The following is a 14,240-nucleotide window of genomic DNA, read 5'->3' as shown; positions in this document are numbered from 1 at the left end:
GCACTGATCACACCCAAGAGCTGGTGCCAGTGCTGCAAACTGTTATTTAATTAAGGAGACGGGACATTCAGAGGAAGCTTAATTAAAGTTGCTCTCCAAACCCACTTATTATCTCATGAAGAGGCTGAGCTCAGCAGCAGCTCCTGATGCTGGGACAGCGTTAGAAAATCCCTCTTGGGCTGCCTGTACTGTGTTTTGTTCTTGTACACATCATCCTTCAGCTACATCCTGACCAAGGGAAAACATTTTTCAGTGAAAAAAACCCCCAGAATGGGTTTGTCCAGCTCCATTTGCAGAGGTGTGTTTGCTCATCTGCCTGGTGACATCTGTCATACACCAGCATTGGCCCTGCAGCTCCACACATCCAGCCAGGGCATTTGCACTTCTGTTGTTATTAATGACACCATATTCAGCCAATTGCATCCTCTCTTAGGTACCATAAGGAAGGGCAGACAGATGTCGCCTTCATTTTGCTGGAAGGTGCTTTTTAACAAAATCTCCTGTGACTTGATGACCCAAAACAAAATCCCTCTGTGTGTAATGTAGTGCAGAGTATATTTCAAAGCCTTGATGGATGCTTGATGCATCCTTCTGCCAAAATATAATCTTTCTAGATAACCTCCCAATTTTAATACACTCAGATACTCCTAAAGAATCTCATTATATCGTCTCTCCTGCAATTTTCCGTTCCTGGGCTGCACGCACAGCCTGTCAGAAAGGTTGCCATAGTATGACTCCCCCTCAGGGCAACGCAGGGTCAGCTCAGGGGAAAAGGCTGAGGAGGGTTTTCTTGGCATCCTTTAGATTCTCCCGTTCTATTACAAATTCCTGGCAATATCCCTTCAGTGTGTACAGGCTTGAAACACTTCCCCATGCTCAGCGGGACAGTGAAAGTAAAGTCCATGCTGTCAGTAAATCACTCCAAACAACACTCTGAATTCACTCTGGGCTCATTCCTGAGGTCTGGACCATCAGCCCAGCTCCTCAGCTCTGTTTTTGGGATGGGACCAGGCAGCTCAGTCACAGAACCACTGCAGTGGCACCTCAGCCCGGTGTGACAGTGTCCAAGCCCTTGGTGGCCACTGAGCTGCACACGAGCGGCCACCAGCTGGGGCAGCTTCACAGCCACAGTGCTGGGAGGGAACTCAGCCCTCAGCAGCTCTGCACTGCAGGAATTGCATCCCGCTGGATTGCACTGGACTGGATTGAATTGGATTGCATTGCATTCACTGTATTGAATTGGATTGCATTGGATTGCACTGGATTGCATTGGATTGCACTGGATTGGATTCTATTCCGTTGGATTGCACTGGATTCCGTTGGGTTGGATTCTGTTCCATTGGATTGCACTGGATTGGATTCTATTCCATTGGATTCCACTGGATTCCGTTGGGTTGGATCCCGTTCCATTGGATTCCACTGGATTCCGTGGGGTTGGATTCCGTTCCATTGGATTCCACTGGATTCCGTGGGGTTGGATCCCGTTCCATTGGATTCCGCTGGATTCCGTGGGGTTGGATCCCGTTCCATTGGATTCCACTGGATTCCGTGGGGTTGGATCCCGTTCCATTGGATTCCACTGGATTCCGTCGCACTGCCCCGCACGACGCCCCGCCGGCAGAGCGACCGCGCGTGCGCGTCCCGATGGGCTCAGCCCCGCCCCCGCAGGCCCCGCCCCGGCCCGGCCCCGCCCCCGGGTGCCCATAAAGCGGCGCGGGCGGGGCCCGCCGCGCCCTGAGGGGGTCGAGCCAACATGGCGGCGGCGGCAGTGCGGGCCGGGCGCTCGGCGGGTGCGGGCGGCGGCGGCGGGCGCGGGGGAGCCGTGACGGCCTGAGCGGCCGCAGCCCGGCGCTTCTCCCGGCGACATGGAGGCGGCGGCGGGAGGCGAGGACGGCGAGGAGCCCCCGCGGGAGGCCCGAGTCCTGGGCTCCGAGCTGGTGGAGACATACACGGTGCGGAGCGGGGAGGCCGTGCGGGACGTGCGGGCAGCGGGGATGGGGGCAGCGAGCGGAGGTGTGGGGCAGAGGGCCCGCCGCCTCAGCGGTGCCGGGGGAGCGGGTGAGGCCGGGCTCGGTGCCGGGCTGCCTCCCACAGCAGTACCCGGCCGGAGCTGTGCCCACGCTGAGGACGGAGCGAGACATTTGGCACAAGTTTCCGAGGGGCTTCGGGGAAAGGAGCCGCGTGGGAGCGGTGCTCAGCCGGGAAAAGCGGCACCGAGCTTCGCGTAGCCGTGGTCCTTTGGGAGAGGCGGAGGCTCCGTGAGCAAATGTCATGTTCTTGCCCGTCTATATATCTATGTGTATGTGCGTATATTTATGAAAAATTGCTGTCGAGTAAACATAGCTTTCAGAGCTGGACTAAACAAAGCAGGAACTCTTTCCTTCGAAAGTATAATAATAATAAAAAATCTGATCTTATTTCCAGAGGAAATTAGATGATTTAGAATAGACAGTTTTTCTCTTACCCCACCAAAAAAAAAAAATTGCCAGCAGTGTTTTCATTTGGGGAAGGAATGAAGCTTTTGATGTATAACTTGTTTTTATCTGTTCTCATTCTTAGAGTTAATTGGTCTGTTTTTCAGGAAGAAGCTCATCCTAAAACAAACCTCAGCATAATTGCAGACAGAAAATGTCTCGAGCACACCACCCTTTAGTTATATAACTAAAAATGTTTTCTCCTTCTGCCTTATTTTAGTGTGATTTGAAAGACCTTTTTTCGGTAGAATGCACATGGATGACATCAGGCTTCTTCCTGCTGTGGGAGAAGAGAAAAGGGAAAGGGGAGCAATGATGTAGAAAGACAGTATTTGGAAAGTTGTGTGATGGATAAAAGTAATACTTCGTGCTCCTGGTTCTGTAAAGGTATCCAGGGAAAACAGAGCAACAGGAGAGTGATTTCTGAGTTGTTAATAGGACAGAGCTTTACACAGCTGTGGCGCATGAAGAGCCTAACTCCTTCCCAGGTGATGACCCTTGAAACATGATTGTGTGGGAATGACTTTCAGGTGGTGAGTTGCCATATTTACCGGCAAAAACATACGGAGCATTCAGTGAAGGAGTTGGTTAGAAGCTTGAAACAAATTTTTGAGAGGTGCCTGAGCTCATTCTCTTAGTTGCATGATGTGTATTCACAGAAACGGTACCACTGCTGTTGAGGTGTTACTGGGGCGTGTGTTAGGATGTGGTTGATCCCTCAGTCAGCCGAGAGGCACGGTGAGACCTGTGGCTTGGGGACTGGAAACTTCCATTTCAGGTGTGAACCAAGACTCAGCAGTGTTAATGCTGGTGTTGAGAATTTCCATCAGTATTATGCAATACCAGTGAATGAGAAAATCAAGTGCATTCAGTTGACAAAATGTGTTATCTGCCCCTTTATCCGACTTGAAGTTATGGTGCAGGAGGTGAAACAGGCGCTCCTTTGCTGCTTCAGACTTCAAACAAGTGCTGTGGTTGGGCCATGCTTTGGTAATACCATTAATGTTCTAGAATGAGCTGTAGTTCAGGTGTGTAACTCTGCAGGTAGTGTTCATCTGATCAGCTGATAGTTGAGGATAACATTTTAAGCTGCTGCAGCTAAGCAAAAGAAAGCTTACTTTTTCAAGGCCAGATTTCTTTCTTTAATGGTTATGGACATACCATGCTACTTTAATGCCATTTTTCTTGGGAGCTTTAAAATTACAGTGTATGAAAGACAAGATTTACCAGTATTTGGTCCTACTTCGATTCTCTTGCTGCATTTTTGAAGGCATGTTGGCACTAAGCTTGCCTGTGTGTAAACCTCCTGAAGCTGTTAGCAGGACTCCAAGCCTGCAGTCAGCTTTTATGAGACAGGCTCAAGCCATTAGAAGTGTGGGAATAGATCTTTACATGAAAGCAGAAGTTTTACAAAATTCATCACAGAATAAAAAGTTTTTGAAAAAAATAGCATGTGTTTAGTGTTCAGAATTAGTTGACTAGAGCTTAAGGACATGACAAAGACCTACACCAGGGCAAAGATTGTTAAATGGTGTAAAAGTCAAGTTTGGTAAAGGTAAGAAAGGAAATACAGCTGTAGCAACCTGGATCTTCATCCATTACCATGTGTTCAGGTGGCAGTGATCCTATTTACATCCTTGTTTTTGAAACAGTTGTTTTTCTTGTGGCATATGAGCTTCTTGTACTCTGTAATTCAGAGCTCAGTCTCAATAGAAGGGGACTGTAATGACATCCATTTGGCAGCTGTGATATTAGATCCTGTAGAATATGTCAGGGAGGCTCACAGTTCAGTGTAATGTTGAAGGTACTTTCAAAAACCTGATTCTTGTTGGAGTTTTTAGCATTAAAGGCAAGGAAAAAATCCTGCACTAGTTGATGTGTTTTCTGTTGAGTTAGTAAGGCATGAGTACTTCTTTGGGGTGTTTTTCCTGGGTGTGCTGGTCCAGCTGATGCTGACTGAAGACTGATTTTGAGTAGAAGGCCTCAAGGCCGTCAGTGCTTCGTTTGTTTCCTGCTATGCATTTGTTAGCCTAAAATTGCCTTCCTGCTTTTCCTGTCTTTTGCAGCTGTTTTTAACATAAATACTAACTTTGATATTTAAGGAAAACAGTGTTGCTTCCTTGAATGTGGGTAAACTGTCTGACTACTCGATGATGCAGGGAGGAGGAGACGTGGCTGCATCACTGCTCTGGAATTTGGGACCTGCTGGCTGCAGTCACACCTGTGTCCCAGGCTTCCTGTGGAGAGCTCTGTCATTTGAGTGTTGGGTTGTTTGGTTTTTTTACAGTACTGAAGCATGTGCAGTTGAATGAGACACACTGTAGAAATGCAGGTTTTCCATGTAAAGCAAGGTAGGCAGGTTTGTGTACTGTGTACAGGAAGTGAACAAAAAGCAGTCTGGAATCACTGTTGTTCATTTAATAGCTGGCTTAAAAATGTTTAGTAGGTCTTTCACCCCTCAGTATTTAGGAAGATGAAGGGATGCTCCTTGGTGATGTGGGCTCTTAACTGCAAAGAACTTGTAGTTGCTTGCTAGAAAATAAAGAAAATATACACAGCACTGTAAATATGCCAAACACTTTACAAAGTAGAACATAACTAAAAGAACTGATTTATAGAAAGATGGACAAAACTTTTTATACAGAAGAGTTTGGTAGAGAGAGGTGGAGGAGGAAATCCTGTGAATGTAAAGGCTTTTGTGTTTTAGCTCAGTAGAAGTACAGTTTGTGGCATAAGGATGGGTGGGGATTTCATATGGTGTATTTATTTATGTCTGGAAGAAAGAGCAGTGTGAGAATGTCATCATTTATCCATGTATTCACCTAGTGCTTGGTGTGACAGGCAGCCCTTGGAGAACCTTAGCTTAAGCTGTCAGCCTTGTCATACTAGTGCATTCAAAATTTGTTGATGATGAACTTAAGCTCCTAAAACTGAGATGTCTAAGGGGATTTTTTTGCTTTAAAATGATTTGTTTCTATATTAAGACAAGTCTTAATAAGCACATCAGCATATTGCATTTATATATTTATTCTTCAGTATAATGGCAGCTTGTGGGTTGATATGAAATCAGTTGCTGTCTCTGCATACTGGTGCTGTTTGTGGGGTGAATATGTACTGCCTGCTCTGGCTGCCTTCTGGATGGGGAATGCTATGGCTTTTTAAAGATTTAACTTGAGGAATTATATCAGTGCCTGTGAACATTCACTTTAACAGGTACTTTCCCAACCAGACTGTCCATTTCACTAGGTGCTGAGTTTCTAGAAGTGGTTAGTGCTTGCCATTTCAGCAAAAGGATACGAAACCTTTGCTACAAATTTACTCTTGTGTTTTATACAGAGAGAAGGGTGTTCCTTCCTCACCTGGTTGGCTGTCAGTTGGGGGCTGTGAAGTTACTGAGTTTCCAGTGTCTAATCTGAGGTTTCATGCCTTGTGTACTCAATGTGCATTGCCTTTAGATGTTCTTGCTCTGCCACAGTTGAGCATAATCAGCTTTTCAAAAGAACTTTGTTATGTCTTATAGATGTAGTACTTCTTTACTTCTAAGTTTAGTTTCTTTGAGTGTCTCCTTGCTTTCCTCAAGGTTAGGAGGTGCTTTTGAATGCTGGTGTTATTCCTGTTCTGGTTTGTCACCGGCACAGTGATTAATCCTGATCTGCTGTTTCCCAACACAACATGACAGGAAAGCAGGCACAGGCCTTAATTGAGTCCATAATTCTGTGTGGGCATTCTTCTGTGTTTTCAGTGCTCATCCCATCACTGATGTGTCACTCACTGCATGCACTAGTCAGACATCTTGGTTTGGTTCTCTTTAGGACTTGGGTTTTGTTCAGTGAACCAGTGTCAGATGCTTACAAAAATAAAACTGGCATGAGCTATAGTTCATCTTCTAAAATGCAGGTGGCATTCTGTTTAATGTTTGACATTGTGCTGCTCTGTACTTGCAGTAAGTGAAAACTGTTCTTTTATGTAACAGATCGAAACTGTTGATGCTTTTTGTTTTCTCAAGTGGGTTTAGCAACTAGATGTGTATCATCCTCATAGCAGCTATGAGTCAGCTCTGGGTGATCTGTGGTAGTAAGCAAGTTCTCAACTGTATTAAATGATTTCAAGATTTGATTAAGTTGGTGTTTTCCCCAAGGAGTATAGTTGGATTAGATAGTATAGTTTATTTAATATGTTGTATTCAAGTAGCTGTGGAACTGGTTTTGCAGAGCCTTGTTTGTTTTTTACTTGTGTTTTATCTTGTCCCTTTAAAATTTCTTTGGAATGGCTTGTTTCTGGTATATCTAGAAGAAGACTGGGTTTCCTGCAAAACCAGTACTGTTCAATCCAGAAAGTCACCTAGAATGAAAATTTTTGTCTGGTACGTGCATGGCTAAAAATACTTAGTTTTGTATTAGGAAATGTTGGGTTGCTTTAGATAATTGTAGGATTCTTTGGGCACAGTAACTTTTCAGGAAGATGTCTTGTGTGCTTTACCCTAAAAGGAGTAACATAGTATCCACCCAACCAAGAATTTGTTTGGGTTTCTCAAGAGTTAAGCTCCAGATTTCTGCTTAACTGAAGTGACAGCAGGATGCTTGCCAAGTTCCTCTGCCCATTGTGGAACTTGGTAGATGGAAGAAGGGATGCTGCTGTCTCAGGCTTGTGGGTAGCTATGAATACCAGCTTCAGTTAGCAGAAACTTTCAGAAAAATAGGTTATTAACCTTTGGGTTGCAAAAATGAAAGCCATCACTTTGCACTGAGGCATTTGCACGTTCTTGTATGTGGAGCAGCCTCATGAGTGAGCTCAGGCATCCCACATCAGCAAAGTCACCTCAGAGCTGGGGCTGGCGTTTTGTTAGCTCTGAGTCTTGCCGAATGTAGAACCACCTTATAGTGCTCCATCGACCAGCAGGTCTCACAGTCAGCTTCTCCTTAAGGCAAACGTTGTACAGTGGCCTTACTTGAATTTCTTCCTTTCAGGTGTACATTATTCAGGTTAGTGTTGGCAATCATCAGTGGACAGTCAAACATCGTTACAGTGATTTCCATGATCTGCATGAAAAGGTAAGAATGTTAAAACTGTGGCCTTGGTCTCGTACAAAACATTGTACAGTTCTTGTAGTTCTGTTTTACAGAATATTTTACATAATTTCTTTCTTCAATAAAGAGAGATTTTAATAAAGTGAGGGTGCCATATACCATCTGAACTGCAGACTAAGTCCTTTTTGTTAGAACATTATTGCTTGCCCCTGTTACACTCCCCTCTTGAACTGGGGGAGGTTGATCTGGACAACTTTAGCCTTGGGTGGAAGCTGTGTCAGAGAGGAGAGTTCAGGCTAGGGTCATTGAGCTTTTTGCTAAGGCTCTTTATGATCAGCTGATTTGGTGACCAAAGTCTCATCGGGGGGGATGATAAAAATGTCCTTAAAGTAGCATGGGATAGTTACCAACCAGTGCTGATAAAAAACAAATGAAAATGAGGAAAAGTCTACTTTATTCAAGAGTGTTCTGCTTTCTCAGAAATGCACCAGTTATTTTGTTGTTTTATCACATTTGCTACATTCACTGTGAGTGATTCTTTGAGCAGACACTTATTAAACTTCATATCACTCCATGACAAAATGTTCTTTCTGAAAATACCTAATACTTTGAAGGCAGTAGCTAAATTTACTGAAGTAATTTTTTTTTTGGATCTTCCCAGGATCAGGCAACATGCACTTAATGTGTTCCATTGCATCTTTTGTGCAAGTTCAGATAGTATGTCAGGTATTAACTCTGGTCTTTGTCTTTCAGCTTGTTTCAGAAAAGAAAATAGATAAAAATCTGTTACCACCCAAGAAGATCATTGGAAAAAATTCCAAAAGCCTGGTGGAAAAAAGACAAAAGGAACTGGAGATCTACCTGCAAACTCTGCTGCTCAAGTTCCCTGTTACTGCACCAAAAGTTTTGTCACACTTCCTACACTTTCATTTATATGTAAGTTAATTTTTTTGTGTCTGAATAGAGGCCTGAGTGTCTTTCCCTAGTTCTCTGACATAGAGAGAATTCTGTGGAATCTTCATGAATTCGCTGAAATGGTTCTTTTTCAACATTTTGCACAATATAACAAAGCATATTTTTAAGGTTTTTGACACCACTTTTTATTGCAGTAGACACTGTGCTGGGAAGTAGTGTGGGCAGGGACTCTAAGAGAAAATAAATGCTGGCAGGAGAGTTGGAAGCTGTGAATAAATGTGAAGCTGAATTGGTTAGGCTGAAGTCAATAGTGCTGGCTCTCAAATGACCATTGCATAATGGATCCACACCCCCCTACTTAGTGGCTAATGGTTGGAGCTGTGGTTCACACTGAAACAGTTTCCAGTAGCCCAAATGAAGAAAAACGATGCTTCTCTGTGGAAGCGCAATGATGGAGTGGCCTTTGGAGAAATAGCTCCAGCAGACAGAGCGTTACGGTAAAGGATACTTGAAGCAAGAAGCAATTACTTGATTTCATGTTCCGATTGCAATTTGTTCATCTCTTGTGTATAATTAGGCTTTTTTTGCAATATGGCATCATGTTGTAAGGGGGAGAATGAATTTCATAAAGAGGAAAATGCACTGGAGAACTGAATGGAAAGAAGCAGTAACTGCTTTGGGGTGGGATGTTTTGAGAAGGCCCTTCATGGTTTCATAGAAAGGCTTCAGAAATTAGTCACAAGTGATCCATTAGGTGTTAATTAAGTTTGAGCAACAAAGGAAAACCTGGTTTAGTTATGTTACATGAACATAATTATCTTGGTGAGACTTCACAGTTTGACTTAGATAAAAACGGTAGGAGGTTTATTCGACAGTGTTGCTATTGCCTTGCAGATTTGAGAGAGAAGCAGAGGTTTGCCACTATCAAGCCTTCTAAAATGGATTAGAGGTTTTAAATTTGTTAAAAATATGTGACAATGTAGGGAGAATTCTGTTCAGATGGAGCAAAACTCCTGATCACCAGTAAGTTACATAATTTTTCTGTGCCTGCTCTGTCTTGTAAATGACGTCTGTTTCATTAAAGTTTCAGTGTTGTAACTTCCAAATGGTTTTTATGCAGGCAGAAGTTCTTCCTAGCCCCTGACTTATTTTTCAGAAAGACTTTTTTTTTTTCCTCTTGTTGTAATGTAATCTTTTTTTGATTTTCCAAAGAGCTAGCAGTTTTTGGATATGACTGCTTCCCTGTTTCTATACTGCTCTTGTATATTAAGAGCAAAGATGTTGCTTAATCTGCATTTCTTTGCTTTAGGGGGGTCTGACTTACTTGTAAACTCAATTGTTTTTTGCTTGGAACTTTAGAATACTTTTAAATATTTACAAAAAAAGTGTTAATTATTCAGGAGAAAAGCTAAATATTTACCACAGCAATTCTACTGGAAAAAATTACCTTTCTGCAGAACTTTGATCTTTTAAAATACCTTAATTACAAGACAACCCGTGTACATACTGGAGCCACTATAATCCCTGATATTGCCTCATTAATTTATATAGGAAGGCTACAATTTTTTTTGTCTATTGTTTTTTGTAATATTTCCAGTAAGAATTATTTAATTTATTTCCCAGGTTAATAGAACTAAATGGAGTAGAAATACCAGCCGTAGATACATTAAACTCACTTTGAAGCCTTTAGTTGTTCTCGGGTACAGCCTAGCAAAGAGAAACAGTTGCATGTGACAGCAATGTAGAACTGTATTCTAACTTCCACATTGAGAAGGATTTCTGCAGTGATGTGGGGATGCTTATTTTGTTGCACGGTCTTTGTCATCTTAGAAGATTTGGTTTGTTAATTTACAGATAGAAGGTTTTGCAGGAAAAGCATTGAGTACCCGCAAACTGCTGTTCAGAGACACCTGCAAACAATGGACTTCTGTGGGTGTGATGCATTTAAGTAGTTACAGCTAAGACAGAAGTCTCTTGTAGATCTGACAGGGGGATAGAGTTCCTTTTTTTTGTCTGCTAGTCACTGAGCAGTCTAAGTCATAATCTTGTTCCAATTATAAATGTAGGAAAAAAATTTGGCTCTGTGTCCCAGATGACAAAAGAGATACAGAGTAGAGTTTTCAATCAAGTCTGTGCTTGCCAGATGAGTGTAATTGGCTTATTCAAATGAGAATCTGAATTGTTTAATTTTGTTTGGAATACAGCTTTGAGCTTGTTGTTCTCAGAACTATGGTGTGGAGGCTTTGTTCGTCCTCAGTGAGTGGGGTTTCAGTTACACTAAGAATGTGTTGCTTTAAAATCCTTGCCTCATCAAATAAGCTGAGCTGTCTGCTGCAGGTGTCCTGTGGATGTATTCCCTTGTTATGAATCATGAGGTATTTGTCAGCAAAGTAAATTCATGAAATATTCATGTGGTGATGATCCATAATATCTGTTTATACTTTGCAGCTACCTTAAAATGAGATGTTTGTCTAGGGGAAGCTTCACCCTTACAAATAGTTTTATTTTGTTCTTTTGGTGGTCCTTTGAAAGGGAGCTGTTGGAAATGCTCAGAACTATTTCTGGACTTGCACAGAACATTTGCTTTTTGTGGAGAGAGGTGTGCCCAGGTGGGACATACTTGTATTGATCTTTGTGCACCTGCAGATTTAGAAAGTACAAATCCCTGCAAATCCCTGAGAGTTTTCAGCCTTTCATCCCGGAGCTGTCAGTGCCAGGAATGGAGGTTGAAGAGGGATGGTGAGAAAAGGGGGGGTTTGTGTTACTTTGCAGCAAGCATGGTAGTGTTGAAGTCCAGAAGACTACTTACTTTTGATACCCCTTTTTTTCTGTAGACCTGTTAATCTAAAGCTTTCTCTGTTTTAGTGATATTCTAAGGAAATACTGAGTGCTTGAGGCATTACAACAGTCTTAATGGTAAAATTTGAAGAACACTACACTTGTAATATTTTCTTTAAAACAGAGCTGTCTTTCAAGTTGGGCTGATGATGGCTAGTAATATTTGGTCTAGTTGCTGCTGCCATTTTCTAATGTGTGCAGGATGGGATTATTTGAATGTAGTTCACTGTCTTTCATCTTGGAAATGAAAATCATATGAAATAAAATAATTTCAAGTAATTTTTATGAATCATTATCAAGTTACAAAGAAATCTGTAAAACAGTCATCCCTGATTTCAGTAAAAAAAAAAAACAACAAAGTCCTCTACGCAGCAAAAAAAGGATACTTCACTAAAGGTACAAATTAAAAAATTGGAACCTTAAGTATGTAAATAACACTTGATTTAAATGGTTTATTGTTTGCAGGAGATCAATGGGATCACCGCTGCATTGGCTGAAGAGCTCTTTCACAAAGGTAAGGAACTTGCAGTATTTATTTAGTATTTATTATTTAGTATTTATTATTTAGTATTTATTATTTAGGAATGTTTTCCTCTCTGTTCATGCATTCACATACCTTTGATATTTGACCTCCAGACAATAAGAGGTCTGATCTTCCACATCAGACTCCAATACTTTTTCTCCCCCTTCTTTCTTTTTGTCTTTTCCTTGCTGCTTGTGCTTTAATTCAAGCTGCATTTTTTGAGGAGCTGTAACAGTCTTGCAGCCACTTTGGAAACAACAGATTGGTGAATTTATGTTCTGAGAAGGGTCTACTAGTTTGTGTCCTTAAGGGACAGGATGTGGCAGTGGTGATCAGGAGCTTTTGCTAAGCTCTCTGTCTCAGTGTGTTTTAGTGCAACCCATAAGGAAACTTGGTCAGTATCAGCAAGTCCTGACAGTCTGTGTATTAAATGCAAGAGATCACTTTACATATCTAAATATTATTCTTCCAGAACTCAGGAAACAGGAGATCTTCTGGCCAGTTAATTTGAGGGTGTGCTTTTCTGAGGCCAGCAGATGAAAACGAAATGCTCTTACTGTAACTACAATAGCTCCAGCTTCTCCATTAACAGCAGGAGGCATGTGAAAGGATTAATCCCTGCTATTTTTGTTTTGAAGGGCATGCAAGATGCTGCTGTATAATTCCAGTTGGCTGAGGCATGGTAGGCATGATAGGTGAAGCATGTTTCAGCATGGCATTTCAGATTGTTCTGGCAAAAAGTTACTTTTAGGTGAAGCCACTTCAGAGTCCATTCAGCAAATTTTGGAATATCTTAAGGAAGCTGGTGAAGAAATCTTTGCTGGCTTTGTAGTGCCTGCAGTCTCACTGATACAAGAATTGTGGATGTATCACTGACTGCTCTGTATTAGTGTAACCTTCCAGTAATGTATGTGCAGCTGGACTCTTGGACTTGCTCCCAATGAAGCTGAAGGGAATTTTACTCCTCAGAGCATTTCTGAGAGCTCTGCTTATCATGAAAGCTGATGCTTTCTTGTCCATGAAGTCAAATTGGTGTCCCTAAAAGGAAGAAAGGAAAGATATTCATTCTGTGTGTGTGTGTTCCAGCTGCTCTAGCCCACACTGAGTTTGTCCTGCCTTCAGAGAGGCTTTTGTATGCTGCTTCCTACTGTTCCAAGAATTAAATTGGATTGTAAAATTATAATTAGATAAGGCATTTTCTGTTCTGGATGTTTGCTTTGGTATTAGTGTGCAGAAAATCCCCATACTCTCCAATAAACACATTTACTACAATTCTGCATTTTGGCAGCATAGCAAAAGATCTGAGGTCTGTATTTTAGATGGCAGGTGCTGTGGGTTCTGAATAGAAAAAATCCTAACTGCTAGAAGTGTAGCGATATTTCAGAAAAAGTTTCATAACTCTTACATTATGTAAATTAACTTTGATTCCAGTCCTGTTAAGACTGGGGGAAATTTGCCGTTAGTTGCATTCAGGCCTGTATGATGAGTACCCACTTGAATACCTGAATTATTCTGGTGTTAAAAAAAAAGAAATTATTTTGCTACATCAATTTTCAGCTTCGATATAAATAACAAACATATATCATTACATTTTCCATGTACCATTTTTTCCTGTGTAACCCTTGCAGTATTGTTTGATCCCAAGCTACTCTGTTTTTCAGGAGAGCAGCTCTTAATGGCTGGAGAAGTCTTCACCATCAGGCCCCTGCAGTTGTACGCTGTCACTCAGCAGCTGCTGCAGGGCAAACCTACCTGTGCTAATGGAGATGCCAAAACAGATCTAGGGCATATTCTGGATTTCACTTGCAGACTCAAGTATCTAAAGGTGAGGTCAATGTTAAATGGGTGTTCATGCTGCCAACCTTCAGTCCATGTTGTTCTCTAGCCAGGACGTTTGCTGTGTGATGTGGTCTTTTCAGCAGTGCCCTCTGTATAGCTGCAGCCACGGAATCTTGCTGGGTGCCAGTAGGGAGAGGTAAAGAAATAAATACTGACCTCTTCAACATTGCTTTCTTTGCAGGTTCTATGGGTAGGCCAGTGTATATGTATATATGTGCATCTATCTTGCCCCTTTTCCCTCTGTCTGACTGCATCTGAAAGTTAAAAGTAAAACCCTAAAAAGTGCCTCAGTTTCATAGATGGCCCTGAATTTCTAGCTAAAATGCCATTTCAGGTTAAATGTAAAATGGCCTCAGAACAGATAATTTTTGTCAGGAGCCAATTTGACTTTTGTGTTTCTACCAAAAAAGTGAATTAGACTTTCCCTGAGTAACTTTTTTAACACTGCTTGCTATGACTCAAAAACTTGTTTTAGCCCCTTTGTTGCATGAGGAGCTGCCTTTTAACTGTGTCTGTGTTCAAAGCTGAAATCAAATGGGGGATCAGGGGAAGCAAAACCACAGCTGTGCTGGTGTTCCTGTGGCTCTTCAGTTGCCTTTGTCATCCTCTGTCTGTATAGAATCT

General features: G+C 42.0%; 1 protein-coding gene across 3 annotated transcripts in view; it reads left to right on the top strand.

The window, feature by feature from the left end:
- The first annotated feature begins 1,754 nt into the window (after positions 1 to 1,754).
- NISCH (nischarin) overlaps positions 1,755 to 14,240 on the top strand; it is a 29,390-nt gene continuing 16,904 nt past the window's right edge. Inside the window, exons 1-5 of one of the 3 annotated variants that reach the window (XM_069027566.1) lie at positions 1,755 to 1,952; positions 7,442 to 7,525; positions 8,255 to 8,437; positions 11,720 to 11,768; positions 13,439 to 13,602. In XM_069027566.1, the coding sequence (XP_068883667.1) occupies positions 1,866 to 1,952; positions 7,442 to 7,525; positions 8,255 to 8,437; positions 11,720 to 11,768; positions 13,439 to 13,602 (567 nt within the window). In that variant the 5' untranslated portion in view covers positions 1,755 to 1,865. The remainder of the gene's footprint in view (positions 1,953 to 7,441; positions 7,526 to 8,254; positions 8,438 to 11,719; positions 11,769 to 13,438; positions 13,603 to 14,240) is intronic. The other 2 variants (XM_069027564.1, XM_069027565.1) reach the window with 2 other exon arrangements.

This window comes from Aphelocoma coerulescens, chromosome 12, assembly GCF_041296385.1.
Source record: "Aphelocoma coerulescens isolate FSJ_1873_10779 chromosome 12, UR_Acoe_1.0, whole genome shotgun sequence".
Taxonomy (NCBI): domain Eukaryota; kingdom Metazoa; phylum Chordata; class Aves; order Passeriformes; family Corvidae; genus Aphelocoma; species Aphelocoma coerulescens.
This window is presented reverse-complemented; position numbering and strand designations above follow the sequence as displayed.